General features: G+C 37.8%; 1 protein-coding gene across 3 annotated transcripts; it reads left to right on the top strand.

Annotated features, from left to right (window-relative positions):
• Positions 1–1,031: 1,031 nt before the first annotated feature.
• On the top strand, positions 1,032–20,053 carry LOC147233411 (protein-tyrosine kinase 2-beta-like). 3 transcript variants are annotated; one of them, XM_086148229.1, is made up of 30 exons: positions 1,032–1,251; positions 1,355–1,704; positions 2,249–2,463; positions 2,561–2,648; positions 2,746–2,825; positions 2,949–3,011; positions 3,167–3,221; positions 3,300–3,440; positions 4,155–4,226; positions 5,733–5,834; positions 6,587–6,701; positions 7,568–7,607; positions 7,686–7,792; positions 7,983–8,030; positions 8,796–8,890; positions 9,080–9,161; positions 9,692–9,792; positions 11,693–11,808; positions 12,625–12,725; positions 13,681–13,770; positions 14,414–14,618; positions 15,429–15,534; positions 16,291–16,329; positions 16,535–16,633; positions 16,752–16,781; positions 16,929–16,953; positions 17,159–17,199; positions 17,343–17,477; positions 17,820–17,900; positions 19,608–20,053. In XM_086148229.1, the coding sequence occupies exons 2-30, from the start codon at positions 1,501–1,503 to the stop codon at positions 19,848–19,850; spliced, it is 2,919 nt and encodes a 972-aa protein (XP_086004355.1). In that variant the 5' UTR covers positions 1,032–1,251; positions 1,355–1,500; the 3' UTR covers positions 19,851–20,053. The 3 variants fall into 3 exon arrangements, 2 of the variants coding, with proteins under 2 accessions (XP_086004355.1, XP_086004356.1); XM_086148230.1 differs by having other exon boundaries at positions 2,285–2,463; XR_015106277.1 differs by lacking the exon at positions 17,159–17,199.
• The last annotated feature ends 554 nt before the right edge of the window (positions 20,054–20,607 follow it).

The raw sequence follows: 20,607 nt of genomic DNA on the forward strand, positions 1-20,607 counted from the left end.
GGCTTAAAGTTAATATCAAGGACTGCCATCAGAGGAGACAGACTATTGTGTTGTAAAACAGTGTATATATGAAAAGATAAAGTAGTGTAAGTACATGATTTTTCATTCAGTAACATGAAACTGAAGGGTGAATGGTCTTGACTCATAGACAAGTAATGTGCAAGTCATGTTTGTGGCTATAAGGGAAAAAAATGATGACTCAGTGTACCAAAATATGAAGCAGTTTATCAAAACCACTTAAGTGGATTCAGAAATTTGAACCCTAATCTCAACCTCACAACACAGTGCCCACACTGTAAAGTTTCTTTATATTCCAACTATATCTGTGTCAGCATCTGTTGGGATGTCAGTGATTTGTATTTATTTATCCTTAACTTCATTATTTTTTTTCTATCAAAAGCTACTGCTGACAGTTTGGCCAGCTATTGCCCAGATGAAATTTAAGAAGGTTTAGGGAGCCGCTACCTAAAATGCGTATAGTTCAGGTTGAGGTAAGCTCAATTCTAACTGTGGAATTGTCACACTAGTGACATAAAGTTAGATTTAAAAGCAAAAATATTACTCAGTGTTAAACCAAATTGTTAAAAAGAATATGAATTTACCATGTTGTATGCAAATCAATGCGTAATAAACTTTATTATTCCCTTTTTTACAGTATGTGGACCACATTTTTGACAGTTTCTTGAAAAATTAATCAGTCGGCTCAACAGCAAATAAGACCAAACATCTCAGTGTTGAAAGACAGGAGGGCTTTGATCAAAACAAAATAAAGAAATAGGAAATAAAAAGTAGCTTTAGGTTCCTGCTGGCCTGAAAAACAGAAACAATCGCATGTTGATTTAGGTTAGGGAGGCTTCGTCTTCAATACTTCATGCTGGATATGGGTCATATTTTGACACATTCAAAAGTGCTCTGCATTTCCTCATCAAAACTTCAGACAGAGGAAGTGAGTAGGCTGTGCCACATGTGAACACTGCTGGTATATTGTGGTTTGTGTGCAGGAGTGTGCCATTGCCTGTAAGAATGAAGGCTGAAACGGTATTTTATCAGTCTTGTCAGTTTTGTGGTAGCTGCTCTTCAGCTGCTCTTCAACTTCCTTAATTTGACCAAGACTACAGTTTCCTCTTTCGTTAACCGTTGTGGATCTTCTTTTAAAGCAAAGCTTGCCTTCGTGTTTGTTCTTCTACCTTCTAAGAGTACCTAAGATGAACTTCAAACTAAGAAAGTAAAGTGAGAGCTTGTTCGAGAATGGTGAGTAGAGAGGTCGCAGCAAAATTCTTCAACGGTATTAACGTTGTATGACGACGGCATAACCCCTTTTTGTCTGTTGTGTCCCAATTCTGTCCGCCTCTAGTGTTGCTTTGCTTGTGCTCGTGTGTGTTTGATATGACTTGTGTGAACCAAGCGACGGATATTGAAATGGCTTTTGTGTGGAATTGACGTCCGTGCATGTCTATGTGGAGTAGCGTACACACTCTGTATGTGTGTTGAGTTCATGCAATGTCGGGAGACACCAGCACCCTGTACTGGAGGAGCGTGTCTCCCACCAGACAGACAGTGGCCCCAAACATGTTTCCCACGGTACCCGATGTCCGGGCCAGCATCTTACCTGTGAAGATTATCAAGGTGTGTTTCCTTAGCAACAGTTCCAACCTTGGCAAGAACTTTAAACTGGTCCGCTGCGAAGAAGGAACCACAGTCAAGGTATGGTGCACTTTAGTGCATTTTCTTTCCAAACCTTCCGTTTCGCAATTTACTGCACTCTCCTACACAGTATTGTACATTTTTAACTTTTCTACACATTGCTGGAGTTCAGCGTTTGAGTTACAGTCAGTGCAAAAACTGTTCTAATTTCACTTCTCTCCCGTACTGAACTTGAATATCCAGAATACTATTTCCCACATAAGTGGGAGATGGGACTCAATACAGTGATAGATAAAGATATTGATAAATGTATTTATGTATTCATCCTTATAGCATTACATATAAAAAAGGACAAAACTTCATGCTGCAAGGGTCAATGTTATACGTGTTTTAAAAGTTGCATCTTTGAACTGTTGAGGTTTTTCCCAGAGGTTCAAAAAATAAAATTGAATCAGTCACACAAAAAAATTTAAATGTCATAATACTGCAGGTGTGACATCTAATCGGTTGTTCAGTGTCACTCTGCATTTCCATCTAATGCAACAGGTGTGTAGAGTAAACCCACTGAAATAACAAAGGCTGTGTCATATTTGGGATTTGGAAGAAAATATTAGGGTCGCTTTGCCGTGATTTGTTGCAGAGTGTGATCAAGGTGGTGCTGTCCAGCGGTTGTGTGGGTCCAGATATCAAGCAGAGCCTCTGCTATGGCCTCCTTCTCAAACACCTCAAGTCGTCGGAGCTTTACTGGCTGCACCCGGACCTGACCGTGTCTGAGCTGACCCAGCGCTACGAGCAGCAGCACCTGGAGGCCGAGTGGCGGTCAGAGCAATTGGGATTCTGGTTGCTGTTTCTTCCGTGGTTTCTCACATTTATCCGATATTCTCTGTAATTTATTTGTTTTTGTTTTTTTTTCCAGATATGACTTGAGGATCAGATATGTGCCATTAAACTTCATGGAAAAATTCAAAGATGACAGAACAACGATGCTATACTTTTACCAGCAGGTCTATAGTGTCTCTTTTCTGTTTTTTTTTTTTTACAATTAGCTTAGCAAATCTGTTTTTGTTTAACATCTTTAAATTTTTTTTCCAATATCTACAGGTACGCAGTGACTACATGCAGCAATATGCAACTAAAGTCAGTGAGGGGATGGCGCTACAGCTTGGGTGTCTGGAGATTCGGTAGCCACGCACGTTTTCACATGATAAATGAGAATGGACCAGAGCTATCCCATTAAGCAGTAATTTTCAAATGATGTTTACCCATTTTAATTATGTTTTTTTATATATATTGCATTTACAAAGGAGATTCTACAAAGACATGAATCCTAATGGCCTGGAGAAGAAGTCTAATTTTGAACTTTTGGAGTGAGTATACACACACAACCACACACATTTAGTTTTTGTCTTAAATGAGACGTGAGAAAAATCCATATTCTAAGAGAGTGTATGCTGATGCTAAAAACTAGAGCAGAACATTTACGTCATAATGTTGGTTTGACGGTTTGACTTTTTTCCGTTAGAAAGGAAGTCGGACTTGACCTGTTCTTCCCCAGAGAGCTCATCAACAGTATGAAGGTAAAAGCTTTACCGTTTAAAAATGTGTCCTTCGGCTGGAAGGGACGCACACTTTTCTAACGCTTACCTGCATGGTAGCCGAAGCAGCTGCGTCGGCTGATCCAGCAAACATTTCGGGGCTATTCTACCTTGAGCCAGGACCAGTGTATGGAGAAGTTCTTCAGCATGCTGGCCCAGTGCTACAACTTTACACAGGAGATCTTCGCCTGTCAGCTGGTGGTGAGCATTTGCTTGTATACAGGCGCAAAAAAGTCATATTGCAATTTTTTGTATTAAATCATTAATATTGAATTATATGTAATGTTAATATAAAATATCAAATTTGATAATTCGACATAGCACAAAATATAGATTTAGGTATATCATTTTCTCACACATTTTATGGTGTATATTTTTTTCTCTTTTTTTTTTTTCAAATATTCTAGAGTATCATGTTTTTAAGTACAGGCAAATGTTTTTAATTTGTCAAAAATAGTATTTGACTGTGTTATGATCGAGCTTAGCTATTATACACATTAAGCAGCCTATTTCTAGAATATAAAGACAAACTGATGATGAATATAATATAACAGACAAGGTTCGGATAAAGTTTGTTTGATTTTGGCTGTGTGTGGTAGAGCACAGCCCTTCATTAGCAGCTCTGAACTATTTATTTGCCTATCTACATATTAGTTTACGCTGCTTAGGTCCCAATTCACGAACTGCAGATTGATGAAACACTGGATGACAAAATAGCTGTTTCATGTTTTTTCTTTATTTAACAGGTTTTTTAACAGTCAATCATCCAAACTCTGGAGCTGATATATGTTGCTCTTGATAATAATTCTTGATCTCATCTTTCTGACATAATTAATATGGGTCTGGCCTAAGCTTATATTTTGCAATGACATTTATTTGAAACAAATGTATGACTGAATTCTTCCTTGTCCACAGCATAGCTGGAGTGTAACAATACACCTGGTCATTGGATCTGATGGCATCAGACAACAAACTGAAAACTCAAAAGTAAGATCACAACTGTTCTAGATTTTGCTAAAACACTTTCGATATGATAATTTATTGTAATTCATTTGTTCGTTATCTATGTGTTATTTTCATATAAAATGAAAAGTAAATTATTTTGAAAATTATATTGGAAATAATACAGGAAGTTGAATAGAAACTTGCAGATGACAACATACGGTGGGGCAAATATTTAGTCAGCCACCAATTGTGTAAGTTCTCTCACTCAAAAAGATGAGAGAGGCTTGTAATTTTCACCATAAGTACAGTTGGAAAAAAAATCCAGAGAATAACATTGCCTGATTTTGAAAGAATTTATTTGCAAATTATGGTGGAAAATAAGTATTTTGTCAATAACAAAAGGTAATCTCAATGCTTTGTTATCTACTCTTTGTTGGCAATGACAGAGGCCAAGCGTTTTCTGTAAGTCTTCACAAGGTTTTCACACACTGTTGCTGATGTTTCCTCCCTGCAGATCTCTAGAGCAGTGATGTTTTGGGGCTATTAAACTCCCTTCAAAGATTTTCCAATGGGGTTGAGTTGCTGGTATTTTGGCCCATTCCTCCATGCAAATCTCCTCTAGAGTTCTTTCCTTTAAATGGATCAGTCATTCTGATCCCTTTGCAGAAATACAGCCCCAAAGCATGACGTTTCCACCGCCATGCTTCACATTAGGTATAGTGTTATTTGAATGCACCACAGCATTCTTTCTCCAACAAACACAAGTTGAGATTGTACCAAAAAGCTCTATTTTGGTTTCATCTGACCATAGGATATTCTCCAAATAATAGTTATCTATCCTGTGTGTTACTGATGGTAGCCATTGATACTTTGGTCCCAGCTCTCTGCAGGTCATTCACGAGGTCTTTCACCAGGTCACTAGGATTTTTGCTCACTGTTCATCCGATCATTTCGACCCCACGGGGTGAGATCTTGCCTGGAGCCTCAGATCGCGGGAGATTATCAGTGGTCTTGTGTGTTTTCCATTTTCTTATAATTGCTCCCACACTTGATTTCTTCGCACTGAGCTGCTTACCTGTTGCAGATTCAGTCTTCACAGCCTGGTGCAGGTCTACAATTTGGTTTCTGGTGTTCTTTGACAGCTCTTTAGTCTTGGCCATAGTTGCATTTGGAGTGTGACTGTCTGAGTTTGTGGACAGGTGTCTTTTATATTGATAACCAATTCAAACAGGTGCCATTAATACAGGTAACATGTGGAGGACAAATGAGCCTCTTAAAGAAGTTAAAGGTCTGTGAGAGCCAGAAATCTTGCTTGTTTGTAGGTGGTCAAAAACTTATTTTACTGAGGAATTTACCAATTAATTCATTAAAAACCCTACAATGTGATTTCCTGGATTCTTTCCACCCATTCTGTCTCTCATAGTTGAAGTGTACCTATGATGAAAATTACGGGCCTCTCTTAACTTTTTCTGAAATAGTTTGACACGCCCCCCCCCCCCTTTATTGATTTCTGCTTTAATTCTTCCTTTTTACGTCTTTTTTTTATAGCCGATCTACTTGGCCAAAATCTCTCAAGTGAGCAGCATTTCCCTTTCTCCGGGGACTGAGAGCAAGCCTCTGCTAACCATCCACATGGAGGGAACCGAACAGGTAACCCCCCTCCCGTCGCATGAGTCCACAAAAATCCAAATTAAAGTCACAGTTTAGAAGCCTAGAGCAGATAATTTATCATATTTTCCTTTAACTGTGACTCCAATATAAGTTTTCTTAAAAAACAAAATAACATTTACAGCAGCAAAATTCTATGCTGTGCAAGACTTGTACTCATCTGACTGTTTCCCAATTTTTGCATCCTGGATGTTAATTTTCAGCTTTCATTTTCCAAAGCATGATATAACCTTCACTTGACGTGATCTCAGTTACGTGCAGTTGAAAAAATATATTCATGAGATCTGCAACTATCTGCAAAGATCGGGATTACAACACAAAAGTTACGCATCAAAAAATTCCCTCACCTTTCCATCACCTAAAATTGTAATATATAAATCCACTTTGCTATTTTCTTTGAAAAGAAGTCCATACACTTCTTTATCCTGTAGAATATAAATTGGCCAAAACAATACTGAAAAACGGAATCCTGAAGTTGCAATCTTCAGTACAGAAGTAATCGGCAGAAAATCAAAATCAAATGAAATAAAGTAATTTGATGTTATATTTGTCATTTTATTACACAGATAGCAACAAATGTTATGACAATTTTGTTTTTGTTTTATTACTTACTGACAGACAAGTTGCTTTAAGTATATACTTTAAAATGAACAGCTGAACTCTACCCTTGACACCTTGGTTACTGCTATGCCTGTTCAGGGCTGATTGTATGTCCTGTCTTTGTCACACCTCAGCCCCTGGTGGTGAACACTTTGTCTCTGGCTGTGGCCGAAAACATGGCCGACTTGATCGATGGTTTCTGTCGACTGGAAGGATCGGAGCATTCGCTTATCATCAGGCCAGGCAAAGGTGCACTGTGAAGAAGCAGCTGTTTACAAAACACACACAAAAATTCAACCCGAGGTGATTTCAAGTAGGGGGAACAGCCTTCTTCTGAAATTACTTCAAAATCCAGATTTTTTTATCTTTTAGATAGTTTGTATTATCAGAAAAAAACTCAATTTAACTGAAATCCCCGGTCGTCCTCTCTGAAAAAGTTTTTTTTTGCATTGACGGCCTGAAAAATGAGTTCGGTAACTTTAAGTGCATTTTCCACAAGCTCATTATACAGTTCCCCTTGTTGAGTTACACACTTTTAAACAAAAATGATAATAATAAATCTTATCATTTATTTATTTATCCATCTTTATCCTTGAGTTGTTTAATAACTTTTAATGAGGTTGCTCACTGTACTTAAGAAAACTTATTACTTCTACTGTTAATGTACTTCTACTTTCTTTCTGAGTGAATAAATTAAAATCCCAAAGCTGATAATGGAATTTAAATTTGAAACAAGATGTCAGCTTTTGTAAAAATAAAACCATGGACTAAGGTCTAAGTCTAAATTTGGCTAATACAGGACTGTCTCAGAAAATTAGACTATTGTGATAAAGTTCTTTATCTTCTGTAATGCAATTACAAAAACAAAAATGTCATACATTCTGGATTCATTACAAATCAATTGAAATATTACAAGCCTTTTATTATTTTAATATTGCTGATTATGGGTTACATCTTAAGAAAACTCAAAAATCCTGTCTCAAAATATTAGAACATCATGAAAAAGTAATTTCTGTTTTTTTAATTGCATAACAGAAGATAAAGAACTTTATCACAATATTCTAATTTTCTGAGACTGTCTTGTATAACCATTAAAAGAGATTTTCATCTTCCAGGACGGGGCAAAAAACTAAAACTGCCTGACATCCCTGAGAGGTAAGTGATCAAAGTGGGGAAAAAGACTCTTATCATGGATCTTCTTTATTAAGTGTTTTTCCGTTTTTTTTAACACAGCAAAGACGTACCTGCAACTCCTCATATTGTTATGTCGGACCGTGACATATCAAATACCTGCAAAAGTCAATCCACATGTTCCAGTGGCGCACCTGTAAAAGGATCAAGTAAGTGTCACAAGATGATTTAATAATATTTTACTTTAAGCATGAATCTGCCTAATTTCACATCCTCCGAGAAAATAGCTGAGATAACTGACCATTAAATATTTCCATTAAAAAAAACAACAATAGCATGTAAAGCAAACCTACTGTATATACTTTCAAACTGTAAATTTACATTTCTTCTCAACCTCAGATGCGGATATCTATACTGAGATCCAAGACAGCCCAGCGGAGTCCTTTGGTGAGTCATTGTTCACAAATATCTGAAAACATCCTGAACACACACTTCTGTCACGTTGGTTATTTAACTGTTAAGAAATAGGATAAAAATGAAGGTTTGCGTGTCATTTCTCTCTTCCTTGAACACACGTTCAACATACGGACTGCTCACTTTCAAAAGGTGAAGTTGTGTAATGAACTGTAAGAGGAAAGTCAAAAGATCGCAACAACTTTTATGACAAAGTCTGTTTTAAATTTCAATTAGTTACATTTACAGACAATTTTATTTGTTTTTAATTTTGTTTCTTTTAAATCTGTATTTTGTGTTTATAAATATGTCTGTACAGTGTCCTTGAGTGTCAAGCAAAAAAATTTAATGAATTATTATTATCATTATTTATCATTATTTTTCTTAACTTGATGACTTTTTGCACTTCACGGCATATAACGTCTGGAAATGCAAAAATTGCACAATAATAAGATACCTTTTTTTTCTTTAACTTGCTGCCTTTAGCATACAAAGTTTACTCAAATATAGTTTTCTTCTCCCACATTATCTATTTTATCAAGTCCACAACATGTAACTGAATGCAGCACTGCCATTTAGAATATGATTGTGTTTTTCTATTGGGGGGGGTAATATATTTTTATATTTAAATTAAGCTCTTGATGGATTATTTTTTAGCCAACTTAAAGGTTTATTTTAAAAAAAATCAAAGCATTGCACACTTATTTGTGAACAGATCAGTAACACAGCAAATGACTTTTTGCATGTTTGCGTATTCAGTGGATCAGACGTTCTACCGCGACAATGTAGTCGTGGGACGAATCCTGGGTGAGGGATTCTTTGGAGAGGTTCATGATGGAATTTATAAAAGCCCAGTAAGTTGTTTTTGTCATTTAAGAATCTCCACCATCAATTTTAAAACATGACTGTGAGGATAAAAGTAAAATCGCGCTTCAGTTTAGTTTATGAAACTGCTAAAACACCGGTCTTGATGCATTTAGTTTTGCTCAATACTGGATGCTGATGATGCCCCAGTGAATGTTGTGTGTGTGCTATTTGTGTAGACAGGTGAACGGATACGAATTGCAATCAAAACCTGCAAGGACTGCTCAGCTGAGGTTAAAGAAAGGTTTCTCAGTGAGGCAGGTATGGAAAATCACGGATTTATGTGTTGAAACTATATATTTTTCCCAAGCGTAATAATACATGAGAATGTCTCTGAGGTAAACATTCATATAAGATGTTGTTCCTTTCCTTCGGCTTGAATTGTTATTGTTATGACACAGATACTGTTTGTGTGCGTCAGGTCAAACATTCGGATTAGACTTTGTTCCATTCCTTGAGTTATTCTGACGTAAACTAAAAGAGAGAAGTTTGCGGCTTACTACTGTGTCTGCTCAGAATGTTTCACAGAAACAACTGCTCTGCTTGTATGGGAACTGAAACTTTGCGTTGTATGATAAGGAAAAAAACTTCTTTCGACTTACATCTCACTTCTAACCCTAACCCTGAGAATTTGAAGGAGCATGAAACCACATTAAATAAATTGCCATCAAAATACTTTCATTTTGCGCACCCAGCAAGCACAAAATGCCATTTTTGTGATTATTTTTCAACCAGTAGTAATTTTCCCATCACATATCAAAAAGCTGTTTTTGTTTATCTGCCCACTGCAGTCTTGATGAAAAGCCTGAATCATCCACACATTGTGCGTCTAGTTGGAGTTATTGACATCGATCCGGTTTGGATCATCATGGAGCTCTATGAATACGGAGAGGTGTGTGTGGAATATAACTTCAGATATAACGTGATCGTGCTTAATCCTCCTTATGCCTTGAATTGTGTGAGAAGACCCGGGGACAATTCGCAGCTTAACGGCCATATGAAAGCTACAGTTGAGCAAAAAAGTACTTAGTCAGCCAACAATTCCCACTTAAAAAGATGAGAGAGGCCTATAATGTTCATCCTAAGTATACTTGAACAATGAGACAGAATGCGGGGAAAGAATCCAGGAAATCACATTGTGGAATTTTGAATGAATTAATTGGTAAATTCCTCAGTAAAATAAGTATTTGGTCACCAACAAACAAGCAAGATTTCTGGCTCTCACAGACCTGTAACTTCTTCTTTAAGAGGCTCCTCTGTCCTCCACATATTACCGGTAATCATTGCACCTGTTTGAACTGGTTATCAATATAAAAGACACCTGTCCACAATCTGAAACAGTCACACTCCAAACTCCACTACGGCCAAGACCAAAGGGCTGTCAAAGGACACCAGAAACAAAATTGTAGACCTGCACCAGGCTGGGAAGACTGAATCTGCAATAGGTAAGCAGCTCAGTGTGAAGAAATCAACTGTGGGAGCAATTATTAGAAAATGGAAGACATTCAAGATGACTGATAATCTCCTGCAATCTGGGGCTCCACGTAAAATCTCACCCCGTGGGGTCAAAATGATCGGATGAACAGTGAGCAAAAATCCCAGAACTACATGGGGGACCTAGTGAATGATCTGCAGAGAGCTGGGACAAAAGTAACAATGGCTACCATCAGTAACACTCCATGCTGCCAGGGACTCAAATCCTGCAGCGCTAGACGTATCCCCCTGCTTAAGCCAGTACATGTCCAGGCCCGTCTGAAGTTTGCTAGAGAGCATTTGGACAATACAGAAGAGGGTTGGTCCAGGGGCAGTGTGTTGCAGGAGGTAGAGCAATTAAAATCACTTCCCGGCTCTTCCTAGTGTGTTGAAGTTATGTTGAGCAAGAAACTTAACTGCTGGCAGACAGTAGCCTATTGCTCATGGTTCATCCACGATGGGTTAATTGCGGAGAATGAATTACCCCATGGGAAAACACACACACACCTTATGGACAGATGAAACCAAAATAGAACTTTTTGGTACAAACTCAATTTGTTGTGTTTGGAGGAGAAAGAATGCTGAGTTGCATCCAAATAACAACATAGCAGCTTCATAAGAAGCATTTCAAGGTCCTGGAGTGGGCTAGCCAGTCTCCAGATCTCAACCCCATTGGAAAATCTTTGAAGGGAGTTTAACAGCCCCAAAACATCACTGCTCTAGAGATCTGCAGGGAGGAAACACCAGCAACAGTGTGTGAAAACCTTGTGAAGTCTCATAGGAAACATTTGAACTTTCTCATTGCCAGCAAAGGGTATAAAACAAAGTATTGAGAAGAACTTTTGTTTTTGACCAAATACTTATTTTCCACCGTAATTGAAAATACATTCTTCAAAAAGCAGACAATATGATTTTCTGGATTTTGTTGTCTCATTCTGTCTCTCATGGTTGTAGCTTTCTTTTAAGGTTTTGCAAAATAACAAAAACTAGTGTTAAAAGCGTTAGTGTTAGAGTATATACTTTAAAAAACTATAATATAGAAATCCCATGTATGATGTGCAATAGAAATATTTGAGATGACAGACTCTGTTCTTCAAAAGATGTTATGTAGCAGCCTTAGAGCCCGAAATACTGTCTTCCATTCAGCCATCAAGGTTGTAACTGGAGACACATTTGGCTTTGTTAACTGAAAATAATACAAATAAAATATCAAATAAATAAGTACTTACATAAATATGTGCCAAGTGTGAGTCTTTCGTGCATCCTTATTCATAAACTATGCTCTTTGTAAAGCGGATGCATTTTTTTCTGCCATGCAGCTCGGGAACTATCTGGTGGAGAAGCAGCAAACATTGACCATCACAACGTTGATACTGTACAGTCTGCAGATTTGCAAAGCGTTGGCTTATTTGGAAGGACTCAATATGGTGCACAGGTAAGACCAGCAGGTTGATTTTATTACTAAATAGTAAATGCTAGAAAGATTGTTGAAATGGTTTGTGTCTTGATGCATTTGCAGCATAAAACAGAAAAAAAATTGATCATTGTTTGATTAGATAATACATAAATAAATATATTTAATGAATCTATATATCTGGATTTTGTATTTTGCTTCCAATTATTTATTCCTAATAACATGGAAAGAATGATGCCATTCTTTTTATCATTTTATTTTCACAAATTCAAGATGAAAATACCATGTTTAACCTGGCAATAGTCTACTTTAAAACCGTCTTGGAAATGATAAAATTAGAAATGAAAATCTTCACAAATTTGCACGAAGTGACCCCCCCCCAAGGAATTTTCCAAGCCAACAAAACTGAATAAGAAAAGCCTCAGGAAATAAAGGACTCCTCATGTTTTTAATTACTAATACTGAAATTTTGTAATTTAAAGGTTTGTTAGTAAAATGTCTTCCAAATGTCAAATACAATTTGAATGCAACCTGTCTAGTGCCACGAATTAATATATGGCTGAAAAAATAAAAGTGTATTGAAATATTTCAACATTAATTTATAATGTTTATGTTTTACTTTGACAGTTCTTTGGCTGCACTTTTTTGTGCTTTTTCATTATTTGCAATAACTGGTATCATTCAGACACCTCCTGCCCCAGCCTAATATTCTACCAATTCACTTTATTGTACCCTGTTGTAAAAGTTTTCATTTGTTGTCTTCAAACCATCACTATTAATATTTCATGCCTCCAAGCCAGATATGACTGTGATTGCTGTTGTGTCTATGTGATCCAGAGATATCGCCCTGAGAAATATCTTGGTGGCCTCTCACGACTGCATCAAGCTCGGTGACTTTGGTCTGTCGCGCTACATTGACGAACAGGACTATTACAAAGGTGGGCTTGCATTTACTGTTCAAATTTGAGAGAATGCCTAAATGCGGGTTGGGCAAACTATCTGGCTCAGGGGCTGCATTCACTTTTAAAATTTGACAGACAGGCCAGGTCAGCAGAAGATATGATACGATATAAAAAAAAAAACTGCATTTGTCAACAGCACATATCAGACTTGTCTGACATTTGCTTTGAAAATAAAAACCAGCTTGGTTTCGAAGTCTCTGACATTTGCTTGCATTTCACGCACAAGCCGTTGCTTCCCTTGTAGCTTCACGTCCAGCTCATTCATGTGTGTCAGTATGTCCACGGTTAAAGCTAAATCACAAAGCCAATCTATGTCTTTCAGCTCAGGAAAATTCTCAAGTGTTCTCAAGTAGCTCCAAAAATGAAATCATCTCCTGTTTGAGCTCCCACATTCATTGATCCAATCATTCAATCATTTACATCAAGTAGCAATTCTGTACCAATCTTTGGCGGGCCGGATTAAAAAGACCAATGGGCCGGATGTGGCCTGCGGGCCGTAGTTTGCCTAACACTGGCCTAAACGCAGTGCAGTCAAGCAGGGGCCTGCCATCTGTCAAAATTGTTGTGTTGGGCATTGTGCGGTTTCAACCTAATTGTGAAAGTCAGGGGGCGGCGCATACCCACAGCATTACGCGTTTCCGCCTCATGACGAGAAGATTACCGGTTCGATACTGACAATCTGTGACAGTGTTTATGTGGGTACCCTCAGAATTCTCTGGTTTCCTCCCACAGTCCAAAAACATGCAGTCGGACCTAAATTGCCAGGACATGTGAATGAGAAAGTGAATGTTTGTTATATCTCTATATGTGGCCCTGTAATCAACTGATGACCAGTCCAGGGTGAACTCTCCCTCTGCCTGCAGGATAACCGTCATAGAAAATAAATGTATGAATGTAAATTGAGGGTAAAATTTTGATCTCTTCTCTGCAGCCTCGGTGTGCCGCTTACCCATCAAATGGATGGCACCAGAATCCATCAATTTCAGACGCTTCACCTCAGCTAGCGATGTCTGGATGTCAGGTTACAAACACGCTTATCATTTGTCTTTTTGGGTTATTGCGCTAAGACAGAGGACACGGATATCTGAGTGACACTGCAGACTAATGATAAAAAATATGCCATGTCTAGTCATGGCCGAGACTTTTTAACTGGTTTGACATTTTGCTTGGTTGTTTTGTAACATCTGGCAATTTTAGGCTTGACACAAGTGTGCCCCAAGAATTTTTTTTAAAAGAAAAAAAAAGGTAATGTTTCCTCACTGAAATGACAGCTCTACGGGCGCAGCAAGTAAGATGTGATGCGCATTCTCATGCCGTGCCTTTACTTGAAATTCCAACATTTGGATGAAACACAAAGGAAGAACTGGGATTATAAAAGCATCAGACGGTGACATTCTTGTACTTTCAAGGAAAATTATTCGTTCTATGTGAAGAAAATGCAACGCTTTTCCAATACGGCTCTTACTGACTGTAAAATACTGACTATTTTTCATTAGTTTTGATTATTTTAATTAATGTCCAATATACGTGCATGAGAGAACAACTGCTGCTTTTGCACGTGTATTCAGTTGTACTGTTGGTACTTCTGAGTTATTCCAGTTATTTTAAAATAAAACGACAGTCCAGGTTTACTCTGGCATCTTCGTGTATGTGTGTTCATACAGGTGTGTGTATGTGGGAAATTTTCTCCATCGCTCAGCAGCCATTTTACTGGCTGGAGAATGGGGAAGTCATTATCCAGCTTGAGTCCGGAGTTCGACTCCCCAAGCCGAAGATCTGTCCACCCACCATCTACTCTGTGATGACCCGTTGCTGGATATATGAGCCACACAGCCGACCGACTTTCAGCCAGCTTGTGTGCCTCTTGAGGTAGACACACGCACATGCACACACACACACACACACATTCAGAATTCCCAATTTCTGGTTGCAACTAATGTTGTACTAATGTTGACTGTTGTACAAATCAGTCAAAAAACAAAACCTTAAAGGTTAATGCACTATGGTTAATGCGTCTTTCCTACCTGAGGCTATCAGACTTTTGAATTCCTCTCCCTTCAGCCGCAGGGAATCACAAAATCTTTGTACTTAAGACCTTAAGACACTTTATAGCCTTGACTTGTTACTTTGACACTTTATAGTTTTATTTGTATTTCTTATCCCCCCCCCTTTTTTTCACTTTTTTTATAGTGTTTATACAATTTCCTCCTATTATTTATTATTGTTATGTTTTACTTGAAACTCTGGCACAACAATTTCTTTCGGAATAAATAAAGTTGTTCTTATTCTAAATAGGGCACTAGTCAATGATGTGTGATGACACCTGCTGGTGAAGTAATGTACTGCACCTCACAACTGCCGATGACATTTTGATTATTGCTGAGAAGAAATGGACAGTATCACTAAAATAACCATGAAAGAGGTCACAAATGTCAAGTGGACCCAAAAATAACAGAGTATAGAAATGTGTTGAATCTTTTTTCACTTCAAGAAATTGATCCACAAATGCGTAACAATGACACTTTTATTTTTGACCTACAAAAGAAAACATTAGTGAGATGGATATAATTTTGTAGTTTTTCAATTTAGCCCCCCCACCACCACCACCACTACCACCACCAATATACACATTTGGCACGGGGGCTCCACACCTGATGGTAACAGATCTCTGTGTCTCAGTGACATCCACAGGATGGAGCTGGAGCAGATCGCTATGATGGGGCAAAACAAACCTCAGTCCATCCAAATGCTCCTTGAATCTACAGACTTAGAGCCTCCACCCAAGGTACCAAACACACTCGCACACACACATTCACAAACATGTTGACATAATAACACTCCGACTTTCTGTCCCTTTTATTCATATTTATTGTTACTGTTGTGCTGCTGTGACAGAAGAATTTTCTCTATGGGGAACAATAAAGTATTTTATCTTATCTCATATGGAAAATGTTTCCGTGGACCGTTAGAGGCGCAGGGGTTCAAATGATAAAAACTTTTGTCATTTCACAGAATTTAATCTGGATACAATAATCTGGAAACAGTTTTTATATCAAGCAATTACAATTAGGCGTAGGCGGAAAAAGTCGTTTTTCAAGATAAGGTCTAATGAAAAAACTATAATTTGTACCAAGAAAGACTTTCTTTGCAGACCAGTACCAAACGATTCATGTTAGTTTTAGCCTGTCAGCAGTGGGGGATGAGATAATGTTTGCAACATCCTGTTAAGTTGGTTAAGAAATTACTGATTAAGATTGGAGTGAGAGACAATCCTTATTTTGTTTTTTTTATTTAAGGAAACAATTGAGCACAGCCATTTGTTTCGACATATGGAGACTCACAACAGCTTAAAAAGGAATGATCCTCAAAGAAATGTGTAAAACAGTTAATTTCAAGGGTATTTGAAAACACACATTTTGGCAATCATAATTTTTGAATATGTCAAACTATTTTTGCTTAACATAATTTTCCTTCATTTGAATGATGTGAAATATTTGCATGTATTACGATGACACTAATCATGACTTCTGTCTCTCTTCAGCCGTCCAGGAACAGCCTTCGTCGTGTCAGACAAGGGAAGGTCTGAAAATACAGTGAATTATACATGTTTCTTCCTTGTTTTTTTTTTACTTGTGTAAATTAAATTGTATTTCATTCAACAACTCAATGAAGAGAGGAGCGGTCCCGAGCCTTTGTTGGCCACGATACAGTGTACGTCAAATTCAGTCTTTTAAACCGTGTGTGTGTGTGTGTGTGTGTGTGTTTGTATCTGTGCACACATGCAGAAGACAGACAGTGATAAAGGGCAAACTGACACCTTGGAAACACAACGAAGAGAGATGCTGACGGACAGGCAGTGGCTGGAGGAGGAGGAGCGACATCTGGTAATGCAAGCACAACAACACACACACACACACACACACACAGTAATACACAGTAATACACATATACAAACCCATTCATAGAAAAAGAGAGTGTATCCTTTGTTTTGTTTTTTTGCAGGACCCTATTACGCGGAATTCACAGACAAAGGTACAAATACTTTTTTTTTTCCTTTATAACATTAAAAGCTAATCAAATAGATTTCAGCCACCCTGAAGCAGAAACACAGTTGCTAAATTCCTCTTTTATTCTTAATTAATCCTTTAACTGAGAACTCTCTCTCTATATGATTTGTAGCCTCCTGAAACAAAGAAAGATGATGGTGAGTGAGCAGACCGGCTGTTAGTTGAAAACCATGTAAATAAAACTGAATGAATATGTCAGATAATCTTGTTTTAATGGGATTTGACTGGATAACATACAAATGGTTTTAGTCTATAATAGAACAGGGATTCAATTTAGCTTTGTTGGAGGATCAGACAAGCGTGCAAAACAAAGCAAAATGTGTTACTGTCTGTGTCTGTCAGGCCCTCCAGAAAAGCCCCCCATGCCTCCTGCAATCACACAGGTTAAAAAAAATACATTTTCTTCTTTTTCTTCTTAAAGACACAATAGACCAAATTGAGAAATGTGTAAATCCTCTGAAGTAAAGTTTTGCATTTAGTTATAGAAGCTTTTAACAAAGAAGTCAAATGCTTTGTGTGTAAGCAGCATCAGCCTACAGCCCAGCTTGACCGCTCAGACGACCGTGTCTACACTGGCGTCACGGCGATGGTGAAACAAGTGGTCCAGTTAAAGAATGACATCAATACTCTGCCAGTATCAGAGTATCCCAGTGCTGTCAAAGTAAGTCGATCTGCGTGTGCTTTTGTAGGCAAACAACCCTGATGCTAAGAATGATCACTTTGCATGATACACCGTATCTATCCGATAAATCAAGCGACAAGCTAAAAAAACATCCAGAGTAACATGACGTTTAGTGAAATGTTGATCATTGAGGGTTAATACATCTGTGGAGGAGCTTCAGGAAAGGTCACATGGTCTTATTCAACGATGCGACTTGATTGTCTTTGCTGCATTTGCTGTTAGGCCATAATCCGCGATGCCTGAGTCCTTATTTCGCTTTCCTTGTATTTCCCCTCATCTTTCCCTGGCACCTTGTTGCGGCCTTACCTTTCCCCCGTTCAGGCGGTTGGCGTCACCCTCCGCAGCCTGATTCAAAGCGTCGACGACATCCTGCCATCCCTCCACAGTTCCCTGGTGACAGAGGTAAGACTCTGGCTGTTGGAGATGCTTCCTGCTTCTTGTCCCTTCATTTTAGGCATGGCCGTATATGTGACAACCTTGAACAATGACAATATAACTGTATTTTGTGTAAATATATTCATACATGTGGACAGGTATTTTAATTTTGCTTATCCAAAGCAGGTTGGTATTTGACAGCAATGTTTTTTTATGTATACATCTATTCCCTATTAATTTCTTACACTTTGAGGGAAACAAATTACAGAATCAGATGATGATTTACTTTCCCATAGATTCAGTTTTATAAAACAAGACATTTCTGATAAAGGTCATTATGTAATACCCACAGTGCAAGTTGAGACATTAACACTAAAACAGAAGGGGAAAAACAGCTCAAAACACAAGAAGAGCCATAAAAATAAATAAAACTAAATTAATTTGTCTTAAATACAGTAATTTTGTTTAAGTTGCAACTACACAGACAAAACACTGGATGACGCTGGAGTGAGGTTCGTCATTTACTACTACTCCTACTATTACTACTACTACTAATAATAATAATAGTAATGATAATAATTACATTAATCATAATAATGCATTTACATATACATTTAAGTAATTGATAGCATCATAGTTTGTCTAAAAGAGTGATATTCATCATACTAGTTCAAATCCCTAAACACCAAGCCGGAGAGCAGGCCCGGGAGTGGGTAAAGGAGAGTTCAGGAGATAAGATAATTTCTCCAGAGGCATTATGAGTCAAGATTGGAGGAAGACAATTCCATGCATGTGACTTTTCAGAGGTTGTCATCACAAGAGGGCCATCTACCATGTTTTCAAGCCCACAATAGAATTTGTCTTTGTCAAACTGGAAAGACCAGCACAGGAGGTGGTGCTAAACATAGCCTTTCAACCACTTACAGTCACGTTTTTTTAGATCATTCCTAAGGCCGTGGACTGATGGGATGTGTCAGTGTTTGTTTTTTCCTGAGAAGTTTTTGGCTTATTTGTCTCTTTAGGATCTGCCCTGTTCTAAGGCTCGGGTACCTGAACACCAAATAGTTGACAGGAGTCATAGAATCATCCTGGATGAGTGGTGAAATGTGTCCCAGAAAATGATCAAGCTCAGTTGCCAAATTGAGAATATGTGATAACTTACTTGCAAGTGCCCTCTTGTAATATTTTAAGATCGTCAAATTATAATTTTCCGAAATATGTTGAAATAGTGTACCTTTTTTTTTCGGTAACTCTTAGAAGTAATGTATTTAATTTAGTTTCAGCTGGTGTTTATTTTATAGGTTATTTTCAAAAGTACACTGAATTTCTAATTCATGCATTGGATGATTTTTACTGCTGCAACTTAAAGTTTAAGAATGCAAAACATTTGAGATAAAGAAAACCTCCACTCATCCATCCATCGTCTTCCGCTTATCCTGCACTCAGGGTCGCGGGGGGATGCTGAACCTCTGTGCCAACTTGGCACCCACTTCTACTCATGTTATTTTTAACTTTGTGTATTTTATTTGTGCAATACTGAGCCTTTTATATAAATCTGTAAAGTATAACTGAGAGAAAAATAAAAATCACAGTAAGTTGGTAGGTAAGTGGCATATTATCTAATATAATGTGATCATTGCAAATCAACCGGTGTTCGATTTTTCCACTTCCTGCATCGCAGAGTTTGATTTTTATCAAAGGACGTTTCACCTTTGTGTCCCTTGTCCATGCCAGATTGAGGGAACTAAGAAACTGCTGAACAAGGACTTAGGGGAGCTGATCAGTAAGATGCGACTGGCCCAGCAGAACTCCATAACTTCTCTGAAAGAGGAGTGCAAGAAGCAGATGCTGTCAGCTGCACACACTCTGGCACACGATTCCAAAAACCTCCTGGATGCTGTGGACCAGGCCAGGGTCCGGGTCAATCTTGCTAAGCCCAAACCCGACGCCAATGAAGGCAGGGAGGAACAAGACTGACAAGAGAGAGCAAGACAGGCCCCAGCTTTGTTCCTATGCAAGGAACCTTCTCTGCATTCTAATAGAAATAGCTTTTAGAGTTTCTCGTACAAGTTAATCATAATGAGATCAAATGAGAATTTCTTCATATTAAATATAAATGTATAAATGAGTTTTAACAGTGTATTCACAAGTTTTACAATTAAAAGTTATGGCATCCTGCACCTCCAGTGTAGACATATGTCAATATTTTTCTCTCTTTCTATTTTTTTCTACCTTTCAAAAAGCTAAGTCTTTCAATTCGAGCAAATCCTTAACTTGTACTTATTATATTTCAACAACAATAATATATTTTCTATGCTTTAAATTAAAAATATTGTTTTGTCATCAAAGACCATTTTTATTTTGCGTTGTTGATTATTTAAACAAAGGACTGTAATAAGCACAAGGGACGATGGTATAATATACATTTTTGTATTTCATGTACTCAAAGAGGTAAAACTAGTGGTCAGTTTCCTTTGTGCCGAACCGCTGGTAGAAATGTCTGTACTCTTAACATTTATTCTTACAGTTCAGTATTGATTTCAATGTTGATCTGTTGAGCACATTGTTACTAAAATATTCTTAAACCCTAAATTCATGAACAATGTACGTCCTTTTTCCCAAAGACTCTAAGGTTTTGCACACATTCAAGCTGTCCTCTTTTTTTCACGCTGGTACTTCCCAGTGAAGCACAGAAGAGTGCATATTCTACTGTTCCCAACATATTATGCCTGTA

The sequence above is a fragment of the Fistularia commersonii genome, chromosome 6 (assembly GCF_037954325.1).
Source record: "Fistularia commersonii isolate RoL2024-O1a breed Wild chromosome 6, RoL_Fcom_v1.0, whole genome shotgun sequence".
NCBI lineage: Eukaryota > Metazoa > Chordata > Actinopteri > Syngnathiformes > Fistulariidae > Fistularia > Fistularia commersonii.